The sequence below is a fragment of the Sarcophilus harrisii genome, chromosome 5 (genome assembly GCF_902635505.1).
Source record: "Sarcophilus harrisii chromosome 5, mSarHar1.11, whole genome shotgun sequence".
Lineage (NCBI taxonomy): Eukaryota > Metazoa > Chordata > Mammalia > Dasyuromorphia > Dasyuridae > Sarcophilus > Sarcophilus harrisii.
The window spans coordinates 69,315,387-69,336,949 of NC_045430.1; the positions used below are offsets into that span (position 1 = coordinate 69,315,387).

General features: G+C 33.0%; 1 protein-coding gene across 3 annotated transcripts in view; it reads right to left on the reverse strand.

Moving 5' to 3' along the window:
• Positions 1-458: 458 nt before the first annotated feature.
• FRS2 (fibroblast growth factor receptor substrate 2) overlaps positions 459-21,563 on the reverse strand; it is a 104,136-nt gene continuing 83,031 nt past the window's right edge. For all 3 annotated transcript variants that reach the window (XM_031940682.1, XM_031940684.1, XM_031940683.1), the window contains 6 exons: positions 21,156-21,246; positions 18,987-19,078; positions 16,326-16,512; positions 8,102-8,260; positions 7,084-7,247; positions 459-5,483 (listed from right to left, as the gene is read on the reverse strand). In XM_031940682.1, coding sequence (XP_031796542.1) covers positions 4,533-5,483; positions 7,084-7,247; positions 8,102-8,260; positions 16,326-16,512; positions 18,987-19,052 — 1,527 coding nt within the window. In that variant the 5' untranslated portion in view covers positions 19,053-19,078; positions 21,156-21,246 and the 3' untranslated portion in view covers positions 459-4,532. The remainder of the gene's footprint in view (positions 5,484-7,083; positions 7,248-8,101; positions 8,261-16,325; positions 16,513-18,986; positions 19,079-21,155; positions 21,247-21,563) is intronic.

Consider the following 21,563-nt stretch of genomic DNA (forward strand, 5'->3'; position numbering starts at 1 on the left):
ATGAGAATTCATGTTCAAAATGACAACCCTGAAGCAATGCAAAACACTTAATCATCATTAAAGAAAGATTAAATTGTTTGATATACTTTATTTAATAAGCTACAAAGCTGAATACATTATTTTAAAAATTTGATAATAGACTTAGAAGAGTTTGCTCCTTAAAATTTAGTCTAATCGTACTCAATTAACAGAACATTATATTTCCTAAATAGCCCTGATAATTGAGGTTTTTCTTTTCTTTCTGTCTTTTTCTTTCTTTTCTATTATGGGATTCTGACATGCACAGAATAGCTAAAAAGCATGAACAAACTTGAGTTTGAAAGGTTTGTACTGCACCTTTTTGTGCAAAGCATAGGATCTCTTCAGATATTATGCCAAATAGAGATGTCTTCAAATAAAAAAGTAAACACCAATATAGCCTATGTCCACATCCACCAAAAAGCCACACAATGCTATAATATAAACTCAATATTTTATTGCCATGCTACAAAATATGAAGTTGGCACTGATGGAGGATGATAGGAAATGAGGACTTAAAGAGAAGGGCACACAATGATGTCAACATCACATGGCACAAGGCCTTGAACAATAACATTTGAGTAAGTTATCAATACAAAAAAAAAAAAAAAAAAAAAAAAAAAGCAAACCAAAATTTAAAATGGCGATAAGAAACAGCATCAAAAATACACAATTTCTGCATAGTACAGTATCACTTTTGTCTTTTATTAGAGAAACATGGAATGTTTATAAAAGAAATTAACCAAAGGGGGGGCAAAATTCATATTTCATATACAATTTGGCAATGGTAGTCCCACTGTTTAGACAACTTTTTATAAAAGAAAAAATTAAAAATCTAGTAAGCTACCTTTATACAAAGTTGCTATATTTATGCCTTTAAGTAGGAAAAACTTAACATTTTATAATGTGAATTAGGACATAATAATCTTACAATATTATACACTGTAATGAAATAAAAACATAATAATACAAATTTGGCCTTTATAAAAATGTATATTTTGCATTTAATAATGCAACTGTGGCACACTGGTGACTACTGTACTATTAATACCAGTCAGTTTCCATGCTATAATGGTATCCAATTGTACTGCAACTGCAACTCTATAGTGTAGTTAAAGATGCAGAAAAACTAGCCCTAATGATGCTACAACAGAATGGAGTGTTATATGATAAGGTGATGGAAACAGGAAGAGAGAAGGAAGTGGGGAAAGAGAGGTAAATGGAGTGAAAGGAGAACTGGAGGGAGGAAAGGTAAACTAGGGCTGGTCTGGGCACAGCATCTTGTATTTCGTGGTAGGAGACTTATTTTTCAAGTCAAAAGTGTTTTCTATACATTCAGTAATTCAGTACCAATGCTTATATTCAACATTTGGCAAAGTTCAGGGAAAACATTTTTTAAATAGTACCATACACCTCATTCATCAGAACTATAAATGTGATGGTAAGATACCTGTTACTTACCCATGAGTTCTCTGATGAAGGCATAATCTGTGGACACTTACTCCACACTACACAAATTACAGGGGCATTATTGGTTATATAGCCTGGGGGAGGGAATGGCGATTGTTAGCTTGGTATAAAAAGGGCAGGTTTACTTTCAGGCAAAAACACAGTGTTGTGTGGCTGGGAAGCTGAAAATATAAGGCCCCTTTCCCAATTTTGTAAAACATTATTGAGGTACTTTTTTTTTTTTTTTGAAGATGTGCCACAGATTTTCTGGGAAAAAATATATATCCTTGTCTCATTCCATCTAACATTTAACTGTGGGATCAATGTTAATTAACATTTATAAACATAAAAACTTATTGGCAAATTTTAATAAGACCCAAGCCTGTTATCTGCAGTCTATTTTAGATCAGCTGGAAAGTGAAAATCTTTTTTTGCTGAGTCTTCAAGGGTAAAGTGCATATCTCATCACTCCACAAGCAGCAGTAAAATGAAAAAACCACTTGACTATCTTCCTGGTGGGAGGGAAGGCACCACATGTTAATTCTTATGTGAAAAGAGAATTAAGAAAGAAATCATGCCAAGGAAAAGTAGCTAGATCTCCTTCCATCTGGGAGAATGCAGATGGAGAATAAATGTATAGAGGGATTGGGAATAAATTATATGTTAACAAAAGTATCTCATAAAAACGTACACCTGGTAAGTCAGGTATACACTCGTAGGGTGCAGCTTAAGTCTTATTGCAAAATCTCCAGGGGAATGTATTTGTTAAACAGGGAAATAGATGAATTTCAGCAGTAACTATATAGTGTCACCAGCTGTATTCATCCAATACTTATTTGATAGTAAAAGTCAAATACTTTGTAGGTATTGCTATGCTAGTGCAGAACCTACAGCAAAGCTGTTAGATTGGCATGTTTTTAAAGCTGGAAATTTATCATATCCAGGGATGAAAGGGATATAAAGGGAAAAAAAGGAAGGAGGAAGGGTTTCGATTTAAAAGAATAGACAGATATTATTAGCCCTTTCATGTGGAGGGGAATATTCTAGTGATCTTTGCTATTATTTCTCAAATTAAGAGCATGTATATATATATTAGAGTTGTGATTCTTATTCCATGCTATAAAAACCATCACACATCAAATTTGGCACAATTAAAAATCTTCTCAGGAGAAATCAAAAAATGGAACAGTATTAAGATATTGCAAAAGGGAACTGTATCAGAGAAACTGCCCACCTGGCACCATGGCTCTAGTAAGCATTTTAGTTTCTCACTTTTTACAAGCACCAAGTTCACAGAATACAAAAATCCTGCTAGGCAAACAAAGGGCACTGACATGACAACATTGACATCTTACCTTGTTAACAATGACACCACACTCTATTGCAATACAAATGTATGATCTGCCTTTACAAATAAGGTAACCCAAATAATAGACTGGCTATTTGAATGACACAATTTCCAGCTAAATTAGTGCTATAATTTAAGCCTAAATCTGGATAGCTAGCCTTAAATGCAAAGTCTAAAAATTTAGGAATATAAGCAAAACCCTTCCGTCTACTTCCCCTTCCATTCACAAGAATCATGGAATATGGAGGATTAATTTAAATAAACATCAATTCCTCTAAGTCCTAGGGTATAACATGATCTCTTTGTTACAGATCTTCCACTGCCTCTATGAGGCTGATTTAACAGTATATTAACATTCTGCCAAAATCAAGGTAAAAGCTAAATTCTAGCTATGTTTTTAAGGATAAACATAGCTGATGAATATTATTAGAGTGAGTGGAGCACAACTGCAGCCAGGCTTTACATAACTGAGAAAATTACTGCTAAAGTGCAGAGGAGTGTGTCCATTGATAAATCTACAGTACCTCTGGGGAATTTTTTATTTTATTAGTGTCTACTTTCATTTGCAACCAAAGAGTTCATCTATGGACACATGAATGAGAATTTAAAATCAAGTGGATGTCTCTATCAGACTTGAAAAGTAAACAGCATATCAATAAATACTGGAAAAGGGCAACCCTGTTAAAATCTAACAGTAAGTTCCAAATGAACCTTCAAAACCATAATTTGACAAAACATAGACTAAATAAGACTGAACAGATAAACAACAAAATCATATACAACTTAACCATTTTAAACCTAAAAACATCATTTAACAAAACAGACATCCTGAACACCAAAGGTAAAAAAAAAAAAAGAAAAGATCAGTGGAAACTTAATGGCACAAATATAAATGCCTCCAGGAAACAATGCTGAGATTAATGGACTATTGGAGAATATGTTTGATGATCAAGAATTGCAACTCTTTTCTGATAGTATTGGCCTGAGACTGATTCTAAATTCCATCGTGCTTCTGATCAAGGGAACCTTGACATGCCCTTACAATGAAAGCATGAGGTAAGGAGAAGGGAACTTTCCCCCGAACTTTCCCTTCAAACACACACAGTACGCCATATTTATGGATGTGTAACTCTTTCTAATCAAGTTTTAGGGAAAGGATTTGACTGCTATGTAAGGAGGGATGGTTTACCTTATATATGTATTCCTTTTATGTACAATGCATTTGGCTCAAGTCAAAAAGCCTTGAATTAATGAATTGATGAATGACTCATGCTGGAGGCCACCTAACTTGGAAAGTGAATCTACAGATATTTACTTTCAAAGACTAGATTTATCTTCTAATAATGCACACATCAAGGTTTTTATAAAATGTTATGAATGTCAACCATGATAAGACATAAATGATAGGCACGAGTCCAGAATATTGAAAAACTCAAAACTGGGATGTCACTTACTTCCACTCTCAATTAAATAGGCACTGTGAAAATGGCAATTGCTATACAGTAACAACTATTATAGAATGTAATTAGTGTTCTTTAATGAGTACCTGCTCTACATTAATTCCCTTTAGTTAAACAAGCACATGAAGTATTCAGAAAAAAAAAAATCTATCAGTCTATAAAAGGTGTTAGTGTTTAGAAATGAAAATGAAGCCCTTGCATCTTCATTTTTAAAAACTTCACAAAGGTGCAAACGATGGATGCAACATTTCCAAGGCTCACATAGGCAGGTCAGTACTATTGTGTCTAGTCTTCCTAGACGTACCGTCGTCTCGTGGCAGTGCTTTCTGCAAGCTTGACATAGCAGCCGTTCTTTCAATGTCTATCACAGCATACAGCTCTGTGCGCCTGGTAGGAGTTTGTGGAAGTGGAGTGGTGGGAGTTTTTGGAGTCTGAGGGTTGTCAGAGTCACTACCACCTTCCAAATCAACCTGTATGTAATTGAGTTGCCTATGTTCTAAACTTGGACGCCTGATGTCAAAATTAAAAACTGTAGGTGTGCAGTCCCGGCGTCTTGTAAATTCTACTTTGTGAGCACTTGCTGGCACAGTTACATTCTCTGTATTCACATAGTTATGCATTGGATCCAGATTACTGTGATAGCCATTGAGAGATGGGGTCTTTGGTCCTAAACTGTCATCTTCATCTCTACTTTGCTTGTGGGCTTCCCAAACAGGAGGCAAAGATGGTAAGTTTTCATAGTTTAATAATGCAGTTCTCCTCTGAGCCGAGTTGTTGATATTCTGGGTATCTGAGGTACTGGTAGATGTCAGACGAACTCTCCTGACCCCTGAGGCACTAGGAATAGATAGCCCATTTATGTTTTCATACACCAGTTTGTTACCCGAGGGCATCTCTTTTCGTTCATCACTGTCATACCCAGTGTCCCATTCAGTGTTATTGGTACCACTACCACTAACTTGTTCTTTTCCAAGTTGCTCCAGTTTTTCTCTTTCCATTAACTGCCTTTGAACAGGGGTTGGTCCTAAAACAAATTTGACTCCTTCAGGCTCAAGAAGAATCTGAGGATCTCTCTCCTCAATATCACTCTGCTCTTCTTTTGCTTTGTTACTTTCAACATTAGAAAGTCTTGTCTCTAAAGATATGTGTACACTTGATCTGTTTTTCCTTTCTTCTTGTACACCTGTAGTGTTGACGTAGGTATGAACCTAAAGGAAAATGAAGAGTTTTAAATACTGAGTCCCAAAAAACAAAAGAATGTGCTTCATGATAAATTAGCTGTTCATTTTATTGTATAATCTCAATATCTTTTCCTTCCAAACATTTATTCCATAAGGTCTTTATCCTAGTAATCTTTAGTGAAAGGTATGCCTTTGAAATCCCAAAACTTCAATATTTCTAGAGAAATTATCCCTTCTCAGGACTTAAGCATGGTTCCTAAATGCTTCATAAAATCTGACCTAAAAGTAAAATTCAAGTCTTAGAACTAACTACAAACTATCTTACAACTAAGCCTAAAATTTCACATGAGGTTAATAGAGAAAAGAACAATAGAAAATAACAACTAAGGGCACCCTCAACAAATATGAAATTACTAGTTGGGCTATTCAATATTCTATTTCAGAAAGGTTACACTTTCTAATTCTACAATCATCTCCTTTCTTCAAATCTGCATAAAACTGGTACCCTTTCCTGGTTGCAGTCTCTTATGTAAAACCTTATTTTCATTCTTGATCTTTTCCCTCTTTACTACTTCACCAAATACCTAAGACCTTCCTATTAACTTTCTTCCTATACAATGACAAAGGTAAGTATAGCAGTATTCAATCTAGATAAAATAAATAAGTGAAAAACAATGATTAATTTCTAAAAATGAAGATTATTTTACGGACAAGAAGAAAGTTAAATAGATGGTAGTCACAAAAATGCCAACAAGTCTTTGGCTTATGTTTATATCATTTAACTACTGACTTTGTGGTAAAAAAATATATCTACCAGTTTCATCTATGATTATATATTTCAGTTGTGTACACACACACACACACACACACATATAGTTATGTTTCTTTAGCAAGAAAGGAACAAAATAATCTTTTATTTCAATATTTAATTCAATTTATTTAACAAAATTTACTGCAATAAACAAGGCAAATGACTTGTGGGCTTAAGCTAATAGGTTATTTGCCATATTTCGAAAATTAGATGTTGGAGTAAATGATATATTATTGAGAATAAAGTTAACAATCATTCAACAAAAATTCATTAAGCATTTGTTACTTGCAGGATACTATGAGGGACACTAAGGCATAAAAATTATTTAACAGAAATAAAACATGTACATAAATTACTATAAATATATGCAATAATAAAATTATGCTGAACATAATTTTATTTGTTTAGACGATTCATAAAATACTTCAGGATCTTGTGGTCTGTTGGGCCATACTTAGCATAGTATCTTACACACAATATTGGGTTAATTAAGTTGAATATCAATCAGTGAACCACAAGTTGATTGACATGTTCTATATTTTATGAGGAATTATTGAAATGAAACTCTAGATTTCCTAAGAACATCCAAATTTTATAAATCTTGCAATTTATACTGGGAGTTTTGCTGAGCCAATTATCATAAAAAAACAAAACAAAACATAGTAATATTTCTAATCGTGACATATGAGGTGGCTTAAACCAATAAATAACTTCTGCAATTCAAATGTAAAGAGAAGCTTGATGAATGAATCAGCTGCTATTCACTACTTAGACCTAACATACACTCTTTATCACAGTTAGCTAATTCATACTTACTTGTTCCTCAGCTACAAGCAATGGGTGTGTTGATTCTTCACCTACTGACGGAAGACGTGCACTTCCCACAGAAGGATGTCTACTTGAAGGATGGGATGAAGCATCTCCAAATGATGGATATCGAGGATATCCATTAGGTAAATTCTGTGCACCAAATCCAGGAGCTAATAGGATTTTTAAAAAAGAAAGAAAATGTGACTGTATATCATTATTTTATACATCTATCAGAATGCTAAAGGAGCCCACAGAATACATCAATAAGAAAGTGAAATTCTATTTGGGGGTGCTTTGAAAAACAACTAGATGGAAAGTAGAGGGCTTATAGGCAGATGTAGTGCCAAATTCTCAACAAAATGATCGTTTAGTCTCTAATCCTGCATGACAAAATATTTTCAAGCTGCTCACAATTTAGAGTTTTAATTATATACATATTTTACTAGATAATAACCTAACTAAAATATAATCAATGACAATTCAGTCATAACCAATATTTGTTTTAGATTCACATTATTCAACACATCTGTATCTGCACATCCTGGGCAGAAAAGCCTAAATCCCTCAGGAAAAAAAAAACCCACAATACAACACACTTCCTTCCAGACCACATACTCTGTCTCCAGCTTAAAACACCACAGCCTGCTTAAAGAAGCAGTCTTCATGGAATTGCAATCTAGTATTTTTGTCTGTTAGTTCAACAGCTCCCACCTCTCCTGTAAGCCATAGCTACTAAAGACCTAGGAAAGAAAATTCTTGTCATTTAAATACTTGATAGTATTAAATGGTTCAGTGTTAGAAACAGAATGGTTGCATCATAAAACAAAGTACCATGTCCTTTGCAGACTAAGGACTTCTGGGCCCTTTCCATCTGACTTGCAGGCGAAACCAATCTTTGTTGTCAGGGACTATCTTGCTCTTCTACTTACAAATTTCTTGCATACAGCATATATCTCCCTCCCTCCCCAACTCTGTCTCTCTCTCACCTCTTCTTAAAAGCATCTGTGTGAAGGCAGGTACTTACTAGTGGGTGTTCGAGGGGTTCTGGGGACTTCCAATTCAGTCTGTTGATGATTTCTTTCCACTACCGGCTCTTCCACCACATTTATGCTATTATTCTGCATAATCTCTTGTAACATATTAAACAATTCTTCTGCACGGGTACACTTAAAAGCAAATATTCCTACAAATATAAAACAAAAAGATGGCAAATGAATGACTACCATAAAGAAACAAAACTAAAGTTCATTTAGACTAGAAAAGAAGTCCTTTTCAAATGGATAAAAGATCAACCCCTTGCACTACCATATACCAAGTATTTGTTTTTATGAGAGGATACTTCATATGGAGATATACCCTTCCCTGTTCTCCAGAAACTTGGAAGTCTACTAAGGAAGAAGATAATCACATGAACAAAGGATGTGCTGCTATGTGCATAAGAAATATGTAAAATATATTTTTGACTGAAGAATTTAGCAGATTTCATAAAATTTAGTGGTATTTATGCTGGGTTATCAAATGATATAAAATTCTAAGTGTATACTTTACAACATACCTACTTTAAAACAAGTTTTACATGCACTGTTATTTTATTTTGTTCTCACTACAAATTCTGCATTGATGTAAATATTATTATTATTATTATTGTTATACTCATTTTACAGATAAGGAAATGGGGATTTAGAGAGGTCATATGATTTGTCCAAGACCCCACTGTTATGAAGATATAGGCCAGGACTGGAACCCAAGACAGATCTTCAGTTTCCAATGCTGATGTTTTTTGTTACATCAAGATGCTTTCCCAAAAAGTACTTAGTCTAACAGAAGACCTGTAAATATAGTTTATGTGATAAATGAGGTATATTTCATGAAATAGTCTCATGGAAACTTTCAGATAAGAGAATAATCTGCAGACAGAAAACTTTTGTCAGACAAGATTGCCTTTTTCTCTAGTTTCTACTGATAATCATGATTTAAAAAAAAAAAAAAAAAAAAAAGCCTGAAGATTGAAGGAAAAGGCTGGGGAGAAAAAAGCTTACACACATTTCAAAAGCCAGCAACAATTGAATTTTTGTTTAACTCTTAGAAGATGCACAATGGACAGTAATGCTATTAGGAATGTCAATCTTGGGCCATGTGAGCTCTGAGCAGTGAAGGAAACTCACGATAACATAAAAGAACAAGGCAAAGAAAAAGAAAAACTTTTAGGAGAAGGAAGGCAGGGAGAGTTACTTGGAGTGATCTTGCATAATCCAAATTAAAATATATATCCTCATCTTCTCCCAACCACTTATTTATTTATATGGCATATTATCCCCATAACAATTCTGTGAGGTATATAATAAGACTCCCAATTTTATAGATATTCTCTGAATTCAAGCAGAAATCCAGTGTTTTCTACTTTGCTATGTACGAGTCTTTCCTCCACAATGCCTTTAACTAAATTAAATCTGACCTAGTTAAAAATACCTAACTACTTTCTTTTTTGAACCCTTATAATCTTTTCTACTATGCTATGAGTCCTTGCTCCATAATGCCTTTAACCAAATTAAATCTGACCTAGTTAAAAGTACCTAACTACTTTCTTTTTTGAACCCTTATAATCTTCGAAATTTGCCTGCTCAATTTGCTTTAATCTTTTGAGATATAAGTCAACAATCTAATTTCCAAATTGCATCTCAGCACAGAAAAAAAGAGGAAGAAGTTAAGAATACATTCTAATGACTTGAAAATTTTGTTTATGAAGCCTTTTAAAATGTTATAAATCTTTCTAGGAAAATAGGCATGATATCAAAGAAGAATTAAAATGTCTTTTTTTTAATAGTCTCATGGAAAAAACACTGGTTTTTTCTAAGATACTAAGGCCCAAGATACCAGTATCAATTCTGTTATGAGTGAGTTGTGTGATCTTTAGCACGTCTAACACTTTGGACTTTCAATATCCTTGGCTGTAGAAGAAACCTAAAGTCCAGGTTTGATTCCATGTTAAATTCTGTTATGAATTTGTTCAAATGATTTCTTCTAATGGTAAGTAATGGGTATTTTATAAAATCCTTTGTCAAGTAAAGTCAACCCTTTACTCAAAAAATTCCAATGGCTTTTTTGACTCTACGAAAAAAATATGAACCCTTCTACGTGGCTCTTAAAACCCTATTAAATTTCTAAAGCTCTACACCTTTCCAAACTCACTGTGCCTTTCCAAACTCAGTGTTTAAAAGAGATCTTGTTATTTTCCCTCTCTTAATCACCACCCATTTTCCCACCCTCCATTTCTATTGAAGGACATTATTCTTCCAATCTGTGTCTGTGCCATTTTCACCATTTCTTCTTACATCTATCCCCTTCTCTCTAGTCGCACTCTCACTACCTTAGTCCAGGCCCTCAATACTTCTCTTTCAGATTACTGTTAACAGCATCCCATGGGATTTCTCTACTTCAACTCTATTCTCACTCCAGCCCATCATCCATATGGGATGACAAAGTGATTTTTCTGCAGGGCTGATCTGGCACTCACTCCCCTACTTAACTCTAATGGTTCACTGCTGCCTGCCCCCATCCTATCTTTGCACATACACTGATTCCCCTTCCTGCATTCTGCAATCTGCTAAAGTGAGCTTTTCTTGGTTTGTTACACACAGTCTCTCATCTCTTATCTCTGTGCTTCTGTTCTGTCCATCAACCTCTATGCCTAGGAATGATCTCCTGCCAACAAAAAAATTCTTCTCTTCCTTTAAGACATATTCCAAGTACTACCTTTTAGATAAAGCTTTCCTGATCCAACCACCTATTCATTCTCCTTCCTCCCAGGTTACTTTATATTTGATGACTTTACATTATTTCTTTTTTATATTTATGCATGTGCTTGTTTCCACTGTTAGAATATGACATGGTTTATTTACAGATGTATCTATAATATCTAACATTTTGCTTGGCATTTAATGCATACTTGTTGACTGATTTATTACTTCTTTAAGAATTCTATATTCTGGTCAAATTAACCTGCTCACTAGTCTCTAAATACCACATTGTATTTTTCATTTATATGTTTTTCTTTTTTTTTAAATTATAGCTTTTTATTTACAAGTTATATGCATGGGTAATTTTACAGCATTGACAATTGCCAAACCTTTTGTTCCAATTTTTCCCCTCTTTCCCCTCCTCCCCTCCCCCAGATGACAGGTTGGTATGTCTTTCTTAATAGCCAAAAAGTTCAACTCAAGAGACACTTCTTATTATGCTGACTTTCTTAGGTTCTAGTGTCCTCCTACTAAAAGTTATTTTGTATATACAAATAATCATTAATTTATGGGGGGGTTAATATTCCTAGAAAACAGCATAAAGTAAAAAATGCAAATGTTGATACAATGAACCTATAGGATAACAAGGGCTTAAGTCCTGTGATCACCAAAACCCATAATTTTTCACTAAAGAATTTATATATTTATATAATTCTTTATGACAAAACATTAACACACTAACACTATCAAAATACTAATTCATTTATCCACAAACTTGGCCACTTTTGTATTTAATTCCCTTACCTATCTTTGAGAGGTTACTCCAGCACTTTTTGGAGTGGATTCAAACTTTTACAGAAAGTATATTTTCCTTCTTTTTGCAGATATAACAAATTATCCATTCATTAACACCGAACTTATGGCCAACAGTAGCTGCAGACATTCCCTCACAAAGTTTATCTAAACTTTTATTTGTTCACTAAGCTGCATCACTAACTTTACATGCTCGGGTTTAGAGCCCAAAGGAATTGCACCAAGCTTTTGGGGCAAAATTGTAATATAAAACTTGTTTTAAAGGTTAAACAATGAAAATATGCAGTGAATGTATGGGGAGCTCTTTACAATGGTAGACTGTACAAGCCAGTGAAGTACTTCATAGGATATCATTCATTCCACAAATTATTTTTTATTGATTTCTTTGGTTTACTTTACTTTGATTATAGGATTAAGTGATTTTCTTTAGACTAACCTAACCATTTTTCCTTTTTTTTAAAAAACTTTCCCCAATTACATGTAAGAAATTTTTTTAATATTTAAAAAGATTTTGAGTTACAAATATATATATATATATATGCAATTATGGGATGAAGGAAGAAAGAGAGAAAGAGAAAGGAAGGAAGGTGGTTATAATTTGTCCTTCATTCTTGAGGAGAACCTATGACATCAGGAAGGTGATAATTTGATTTGCAAGTAAATTGGATGTAAGCGAGGGAAGGAAGGCTGTGCAAAGTCATCAGCCTCATTTTTTCTTGCAGAGCCATCTGGGTCCAGGGGCAAGACATAGATTAAGACAACCAGAAAGACCCTGGACTTAGTGGGAAACCTTAGCCTTTTTAAACTAAAGTCTTTCTTAGGTCTCCGTGATTAATGCTAGGTAAGGTAATGAGGCTAAAGACAGCTTCTTTGTTACTCCCTCAAAAAAAAAAAAAAAAATCAATCTGGAAGGGTTTCTGGTCAGAACAGAAACAATTGCTATGTACAATTATGTGGAACCATGAAATCCAAACAATCAGTGACTTATTGGCCAATCAGTGAGAATCGGAGTGGTTTGGGTTTATGGCATACTCTGCTAGATTCCCCAGTGGAAAAAAGGGAAGGGAGGAAAACATTATGCTTCATAAATTTTTTGGAATGATCTTAAGTTAATAGTGGAAATCACAGTTGTTCATTGTATGATATTACTATTACTGTTTGTAAGTCTTTGTAGGTTTTTTCAACTCATCCTGCATGTTATTTCTTATAGCATGTTAGTGGTTCCATTACAACTGAATACCACAATTTGTTTAGCCATTCTTCCCAAATTGATGAACATCTCCTCAATTTCAAATAATCTTAACTACCACAAAAAGAGCTGTAATAAAAATTCTTATACAAATATGTCCTCTTCCCCTTTTCTAAATACCTAATAGTGGTATTGCTGAATCAAAGGTTATACACAGTTTTATAGACCTCTGGGCAAAGCTCCAAATTGCTCTCCAGAATGGTTGGATTAGTTCATAGTTACACTAACAATATAGCCCAATTTTTCTACATTTTCCTTTTTTGTCATATTAGCCAACCTGATAAGTGTTAAGTGGTACTAAATAATTGTTTTAATTTGCATTTCTCTAATAAATAGTGACTGAGAGCATTTTTTTTTTTTTTTCAAATGGCTCATCAGTTATATTAGAAGGGAATTAAATTTGGAGTTGCTGTCAAGGCATTCTTTGACAATCTGGTGACAACCTCTTTCCTACATAATTTCTCTGTGAATTCCCTCTGAGGATAAACATACTTTGGGGATTGCTAAAATAGCAATCCTTATCCCATAAGCCTGCTTTCTCCCCTACTTCTTTTTTTTTTTTTTTTTTTTTTTCTGAGAGCATTTTTCATATGACTTTGGATAGCTCTGATTTTTTTGAAAATTGCTTGTATATATACTTTGACCATTTATCAATTGGGAATGACTTGCATTCTTATAAATTTATCTCAGTTCTCTATGTATTTGAGAAGTAAAGTCTTTATCCAAGACATCTGCTCAATAACCATTTCTTCCACTTTCTTGCTTTCCTTCTAATCTTGGCTTCACTGATTTTGTTTGTGCAAAAACTTTTAAAATGCATGTATTCAAAATTACCCACTTATATTTGTAATGCTCTCTATGATACTAAATTCTTCCCTTATCCATAATATCCATAATAAATTATTTTACGCTACCCTAATTTGTTTATGATATTAAACTTTGTCTAAATCATATACTCTGACTTTATCCTGGTATTCAGTGTGAAATACTGGTCTATATCTAGTTTCTGTCCAAATACTTTTAAGTTTTCCCAGCAGTGTTTATCAAATGAGTTGTTGTCCTAGAAGCTTAGAGCTTTTGGGTTTATGGAATACTAAATTACTATGGTCATTTACTACAATGTATTGTGTATCTTATCCATTGCATTGATTTAGCACTCTATTTCTTAGCTGGTATCGAGATTGTTTTGGTGATTATTGCTTCATTATACAGTTTGAGATCTGTTAGAGCTAGGCTACTTTCCTTCACATTTCTTTTCACTGATGCTTTGCTATTCTTGACCTTTCGTTCTTCCAGATAAAATTTTTTATCTTTTTTTAATTCTATAAAAATTTTTGGTAGTTTGGCATGGCACTGAATAAACAATTTAGATAAAATTATCATTTTTATTATACTGTCTTGGCCTATTCATGAGCAATTAATATTTTCCCAATTGTTTAGATCTGACTTTATTTGTATGAAAAGTGTTTTATAATATAGATCTTGGTAGGAATTTGACAAGCCCCCCCCCCCCCCAAGTGTTTTATTTTATGTTATCTATAATTACTTTAAATGGAATTTTTTTTTCCAATCTCTTGTTGCTGGATTTTGTTGGTAATATATAGAAATGTTGATGATTTATGTGGGTTTAGTTTATATTCTGGAATTCTACTAAAGTTTTTAATTATTTCAACTGTTTTTTTTTTAAAGTTGATTTTCTAGGATTCTTCAGGTATACCATTATATCATCTGCAAAGAGTGATAGTTTTATTTCCTTACTGCTAATCTAATTCTTTTGATTTCTTTTTATTATCTTATTGATAAAGATATCATTTTTAGTACAATATTAAATAATAGTGGGGATGGACATTCTTGCTCCATCCCTGATCTTAATAAAAAGGTTTCTAGCTTATCCTCATTCCAGATGATGTTTGCTTATGATTTTAAATAGATTTTAAAGAAAGTTCAATTTATTCCTATGCCCTCTACTGTTTTTAATAGGAATGGGTGTTCTGTTTCACAAACTTCCGTGCAGCATGCCTCTCATTTTTTTCTTTGCAATGAATACTTGAGAACATGCACTGTTGTCAATGTGAAAATAAAACTTAGGCTATTAACACAATTTCACAAATGCTTGAAGTTGCAAAAGTTAAACATACTAATATTAATATTTAATTTTCTATGTATATTTATTCTCCAGTGGCATATAAAGTCCTTAAGAGCAAGAAATGACTGCTTCATTTTTGTCTTTATATCTTTGTGCCTACCATATAGGGGGCAGGCTCTTAATTAATGCCTGTTGAATTGAATAAATGACATCCAAATATTTTAAGTAAAATTTTCAAAAAAATCACAAAACTAATACATTTTCTTCTACATTTTCTACGTTAAACTAGAATTACATGTAAGATAATTTGTCCAACCATCTAACTCAAATTTCAAAGAAACTCAATTTAGAGGGCTTGCAACTGAATATAATTTGAGTTAAAACAAGGGGTTGAGGGGATAAAAAAGCTTTTAAAAAATGGAGTCAAGGCACTAATAAAAATAAGGTAAATTATTAACACAGTAATAATTTCAGACATCAAATCTTTTGCTAACAAATGTAAATTGCTAAACCAAGCCAAGCAAAATTATACAATGGAACAATTTCACATTTTCTAAATGCTATGCTTAATTTTTTTCTCTTGAAAATGATTTCAATACAGAATAACACAAATATATATGTTTTTGTGCACATATGAAAGTGACACTAAGAAAAGTTCAAGTGTAGTAATACTTCAGACAGCAGGCATACTGCTAAAAAGTTGAAAGACAATCTACTGTAAAATCCAATATATTTCCCTCTATAGGAATATCTTCATTTAAAAAGGTCACATGCTATGTCTTTTCAATAAGCAAATGATGACTCTCCCCTAATTCATATCTATTTATAAATCTGGATCTTCATCCTATTGTCTAGTTTCATCCTATACTTCCAATATTTCACATTTACTGAACACCTAAACTATGCTAGGTATGGCTCTGGGCATAAAAATGACACTACTCAAATGCTACAGGGTCAAGCTAATGAATTTCAACATTGACACTGACAAAATGACACCAATTTATAGTTCAACAACTGGAGTTTAATTTATATTTAGTTAAATTTATATTTGAGGATTAAAGTTGTGACTTCAATACTACTCAAAATTCTATACTGTGTCAAATAGGCTTAGGTTTCATTTGTGACAAAACTGAGACAGACAACAACCACTGTTCAGACAATTCTGTCCATGTGCCATCAATACTTCTTGAAGTTTCTGTCAGAGTAATATTCTTCAAGAACTTAATTAAGAAAGCCAATTGCTTTTAATATTTTCTTGTTGAAAAGATTGAAATGTCTAAGCTATCTAAAACTTTGCTTAGGGTCAGTAGGCACACTTTAAAAAATCACAAGTATTTAAATATTGTTAAAAGATCTCATGTACCTTGTCCAGTCTGACACCTCCGGCCACTTTCAAAAGAGAAAAGATTTGAGTCATAGCCATAACGACGCAAACAAAGATAATGCCATTTTACAGCATCTCTTTTACGGGTGTGTAAAATCAACTCTGTGTCTGTAAGCTCCATTATGCCAGAACCCAGTTCATTGCCATCATCATCCACGTTAATGACCTTTAAAAAAGAAATACAACAAAGACTTCAGCTAATATAGTAACAGTTAATAATAGGTAGCATCTATATAGCACTGACTATATGTCAGGCACTTCAGCGAAATCAATAATTTTTCTCCCAACTGATCTCGATTTTTCTTTTCTTCCCTCCCTTCCTCTTTTTCTCCCTCTCTTTCTCTCTCTCTCTCTCACACACACAGAGAGTTTGTCAATTCAATAGAAAAATAAAAAGGCTTCAGTTGATTCATTCATTCAATTAATATTTATTGAATGATTACTATGCAAATAGGACTATATACTATATACAGCTAGTATAGGGAGAATACTATGAAAATATGGTACTTATTTAGGACTAGAGAGATTTTAGAGACCATCTAGTCCTGGGTTTGTAATTCTAATTAGTACAGGCCTGTACATACAAACATGGAAAGTTAAAATGTAAGGAAATATGTGGCTAAATGCCAAATGTGTAATATAGTGAGCAATACAGGAAATAAAAACAGAAATATCATCATGGACTAGAGGAAGAAAAGGGAAGTTGTCTAAAGAATCAATATTATTTTGGAGGGAATATTCTGATGACCTCGATTTTTTAAAAAGGAAATATAAAAATGGGGGCCGAGTCATATACTATGTGACTAATGTCAGAAAGTAAAGTCCCCCAAATAAACTAAGGTTTGTGAAAAATGTTTAAAAAACAAACCAAGCCAAAAGGGCTTTGGAAGCAAGGCATACTAAAAAAGTAAGGCATAAATGAAAAAAGGGATAATTTCATTGCCTGGGGAAAGTGGTACAATCTTTATATGACTCAAATCAAGTAGAAGTTGTCATCTAATATTTTGTTTACAGTAATGATTTAAATTACATTTTCAATGTATATTGAATTTTCAATTCATAAAGAACTTTACAAAAATTACCACATACATATTTACATATTTCATAACACAAAATGATCTTCAAGCTGGTGTGGATCAAATAAATTTGGTTAAAAGGGATGGCAAGATAGAGAATAAAATACATATTATAGTTAGGTATATTTTTCATGAATTTAAGTTTTGAATTTAAGATTAATGATATAACCCAATTGATAAAAAGTCAAAATATTTGAACAAGCAATTTTCAGATGAAGGATTTAAAACTATTTATAGTCGTAATTTAACAATGCTCTAAATCACTACTGATTATAGAAATTTAAATTAAAACAACTCTGAGATACTATATTACACCTAAGATTGGCTAAGATGATAAGAAAAGAAAATGACAAAATGTTGGAGGGGATGTGGACAAACTAAGACAATATATAATGCCCCATTGGTAGAGCTGAGAGCTGATCCAACCATTCTGGAGAGCAATCTGGAACTATCTCCAAAGGATTATAAAATTGCGTATGTCCTTTGATCTAGCAAAACCATTAATAGGTCTGTACTCCAAAGAGATCATTAAAAAAGGGAAAAGGACCCCCCAAAATATTTATAGCAGTTTTTTTTGTGGTGGTAAAGAATTAGAAATTGAGGGAATGAATGTTAATTAGGGAATGGCTGAGTAAATTGTGACATAGGAATGTAATGGAATATTATTGTTTTATAAGAAATGAGAGCAGGTTGATTTCAGAAAAGCCTGGAAAGAGTTACATGAACTGATGCTGAGTGAAGTGAGTAGAATTAGGAGAACACTGTGCACAGTAATAGCAACATTGTGTGATGACCAACTATGACAGACTTAGATCTTCTCAGCAATACAGTGATCCAAGAAAATTTGAAGACTTGACAAGGAAAATGCCATTCACACCCATGGGAATCTGAATGAAGATCAATATGGAAATATCTTTAACATGATAGGATATGTATAGTCATATTGTACTGCTTGCTGTCTTGGGGATGGAGGAAGGAAGTTAAGAAAGAAGGGAGAAAAATGTGAAACTCAAAATGTTACAAAAATCAATGTTGAAAAATATCTTTATATGTAATTGGAAAAAAATACTATTAAATGAGGGTAAGAAAATTCTAGAACAGATTAATAAATCAATTGAGAACATTTAGGGAAATGATGAATAAGAAAAACCAGAAGTAAATGGCATGGATAAATAAGTAAATAAGCATTTATTAAATGCTTACTATGTGCCAGGCACTGAGTTCCTGAGGCTACAAAAAGAAGTAAAAGACATTCTGGACTTAAAGAAGTTCACAGTTTAATGAGGAAGAAAACAAGATAAAGATTGCCAGTTCCGTTCAAATTCTTTTTAATGTGCTGGCTCCAATCATCTCTAAGTTAACAGTCCTAATAGTTAATCCTATTAAAAATGATTATGTTCTGACTAAAAAGTTCTTCAATCACATATGCCACATGAAAGACAGGCCTTTGTGAAAGGTGTCTTTATTCTTTACTTCCAGATGCTGTAAGGTTTATATTACCAAATATATGACACCTGGCTATTATTGTACAAAAATTATAATCAGAATTAGAAATTTTACTTACCTTAAACTTGCTTCGATGATTATCTGGGACAGTTTCTTTATCTGGACAGCTACAACAGCTACCCATGACTTCTTTAGAAGACCATGTGATGTCTATATAAAAAGATGATTTACAGAACAATTAATTATATATGATTCATAAGTTTAACTTTGACTTGCTCACTGTTTTGTTTTAAAATTCACAGAAAGCTCATACTTGTGATATAGTAGCTTCATTGCAATGTTTTCCTCATTCTGAAAATATCTAAAACCAAGTATCAACTAAGAAACAAAAACAGTGAAATACAAGCACTTCTGGAACTGAATAGTTATACACAAGAATTTTTACCAAAATGAACTCACCATTTCTATAAAACCCATTTCCACAGAAGTGACAGTCAATTCCCAAATTATTAAGGGCTATGTAAATATTCTGTACAAAAGAAAAAATTCACCCTGTCACTGACAAATGAGGGAAATGATTTAGCGGGATAGGATGAAGTTCAACAGAGGCAAGCACAAGGATTAATAATTAGGGATAAAAAAAATGACAAAAGAGAACATAAATAATACACAAAGATATGATGATGAAAAATAGATATTTACATTTCTATTGTATTTTAAAAATTTACAAAAAAATTTTTTTTTGCCTCACTACCACATGAGGCAGCATAAGTATTATTATGATCCCCATTTTACAGATAGAATGAGGAAACTAAGTTAAGTGCTTTGCTTATAGTCCTACAAGTATTAAATGTCAAAGCTAAGATTTGTTCTAGGCCTCCTAGGTGCAGATTCAGTGTTCTTTCTAGTACATCATGCTCTTTCTTGCTATATGATTCATACAATTTTAGAGTAAGGGAATCAATATAATACCAGTTTAGTAGTTTTCTCTAACAGATGAGGTATGCTTGGTGCTTCCAAGCCAAGAATGTCTTTGGATAACTGCCTGTGAGACAGACAAGGTTCATCAGAAAGCATTTTAATGACTAATACAATGAAAGCTAAATCTAGGTCATTTTAGAAGCTGGGCTATGAATTTCCTGAGATATACAACCTTTTTGTATATGGAAATGATTTTTTTCTTCTGATGTTTAAATTCAGTGTTTGAAAAAAAAGAGACAACTTGAGAGTAATTGATATATTAGAAATTTAATCATTTTAAATCACTATGAAGAAAGACATATTGGTTCTACCATATGTCAAACAGATATTCTACCAACTAAGTTACCACCAGCAGAGGGCTCTCAAACGCTTTTTCAGAAGTAGAAGAAAATACAAGGAAATGAAACTTCCTCAAAATGAAACTAACATAGTATTAATGTTAGGAATGTGATTCACAAAATTTAAGATTATAAACCCATACCATGAAGTTATAAGTCTTCCAAGTTTAGGAACTTTATTTGTTTTTGCCTTTTTTTTTTTTTTTTTTTTTTTGGGGGGGGGGGGGGGGGGGGGGGGTGGGGGGGGGGAAGGGGGCCATGGGGGTTTAAGAGGCAGTTGAAGGGCCTCCTGTTAAAAATCTATCACATTTCAGTCCACCAAAGTATTATTTGGGGAATCTCCACTGACTAGTAAGGGACTTTTCCAACTTCCCTAAACACATTATAATAATTTACATAGTTTCCTTCTTGCCACTCTCCCCCTAAAGACTTCACCAAAATAATACCAAAAGCTAGGGATTTTCAATAATGTAAAAGTAATTAAGAAAATCAGTTTTGTTTCTAAAGAATCTTAGATAATGGAGTAAAATAAATACTTTAAATGTATAAAGACCAAAAAAAAGTAGGTTTAAAAGAACCCTGAAGCATTTTGAAAAGAGAGTTACCAATATCCTAAATGACAGATGCAGTAAAGAAATAAGAAGTTTAAATTAATTATTTTTATAGGAAGCTATTAAAAAAACAAACCCTTTTATTTTTACCTTCTGAATCCAATTCTTCCTGTGCAACAAGAGAACTGTTCGGTTCTGCACACATATATTGTATCTAGGATATACTGTGACATATTTAATATGTATAGGGCTGCTTGCCATCTGGGGGAGAGGGTAGAGGGAGGGTAGAGGGAAAAATCAGAACAGAAGTGAGTGCAAGGGATAATGTTGTAAAAAATTACCCAGGCATGGGTTCTGTCAATAAAAAGTTATAATTATTTAAAAAAAAAAAAAAAAAAAACCAAACCTTTCACTTACCTAGATTTGGCCATTAATATGCTTAATCTCTGCTGCAACATCAGGACTTTAATCATACTTCAAAATACCATACTTTGCTTGCTTACATAACCTAGAAATTTAAAAATAACAGTTGTCAAAATTTTAAAATAATTTATAAAAATATTGGGGGTTCTATCAATCTTATTTGGAGTCCAGTTCGAAGTGTCAAAATTCTAAAAAGGGGGTTAAATGATTGTACATTAAATATCTCTCCAAACGTTTTTCAATTTTTCTCTTTTCCTATTATATTATATACATCTATTAACATGAAATGCAACCTTTCCAAAAGTGAAAAAATAAAGTCTAATGTATGAGGTACTAAAGGCTAAGTTATAGTCCATGTGCCATAGAGAAGCACTGGGAGATTAATTGTTCTCGAAGAGTATA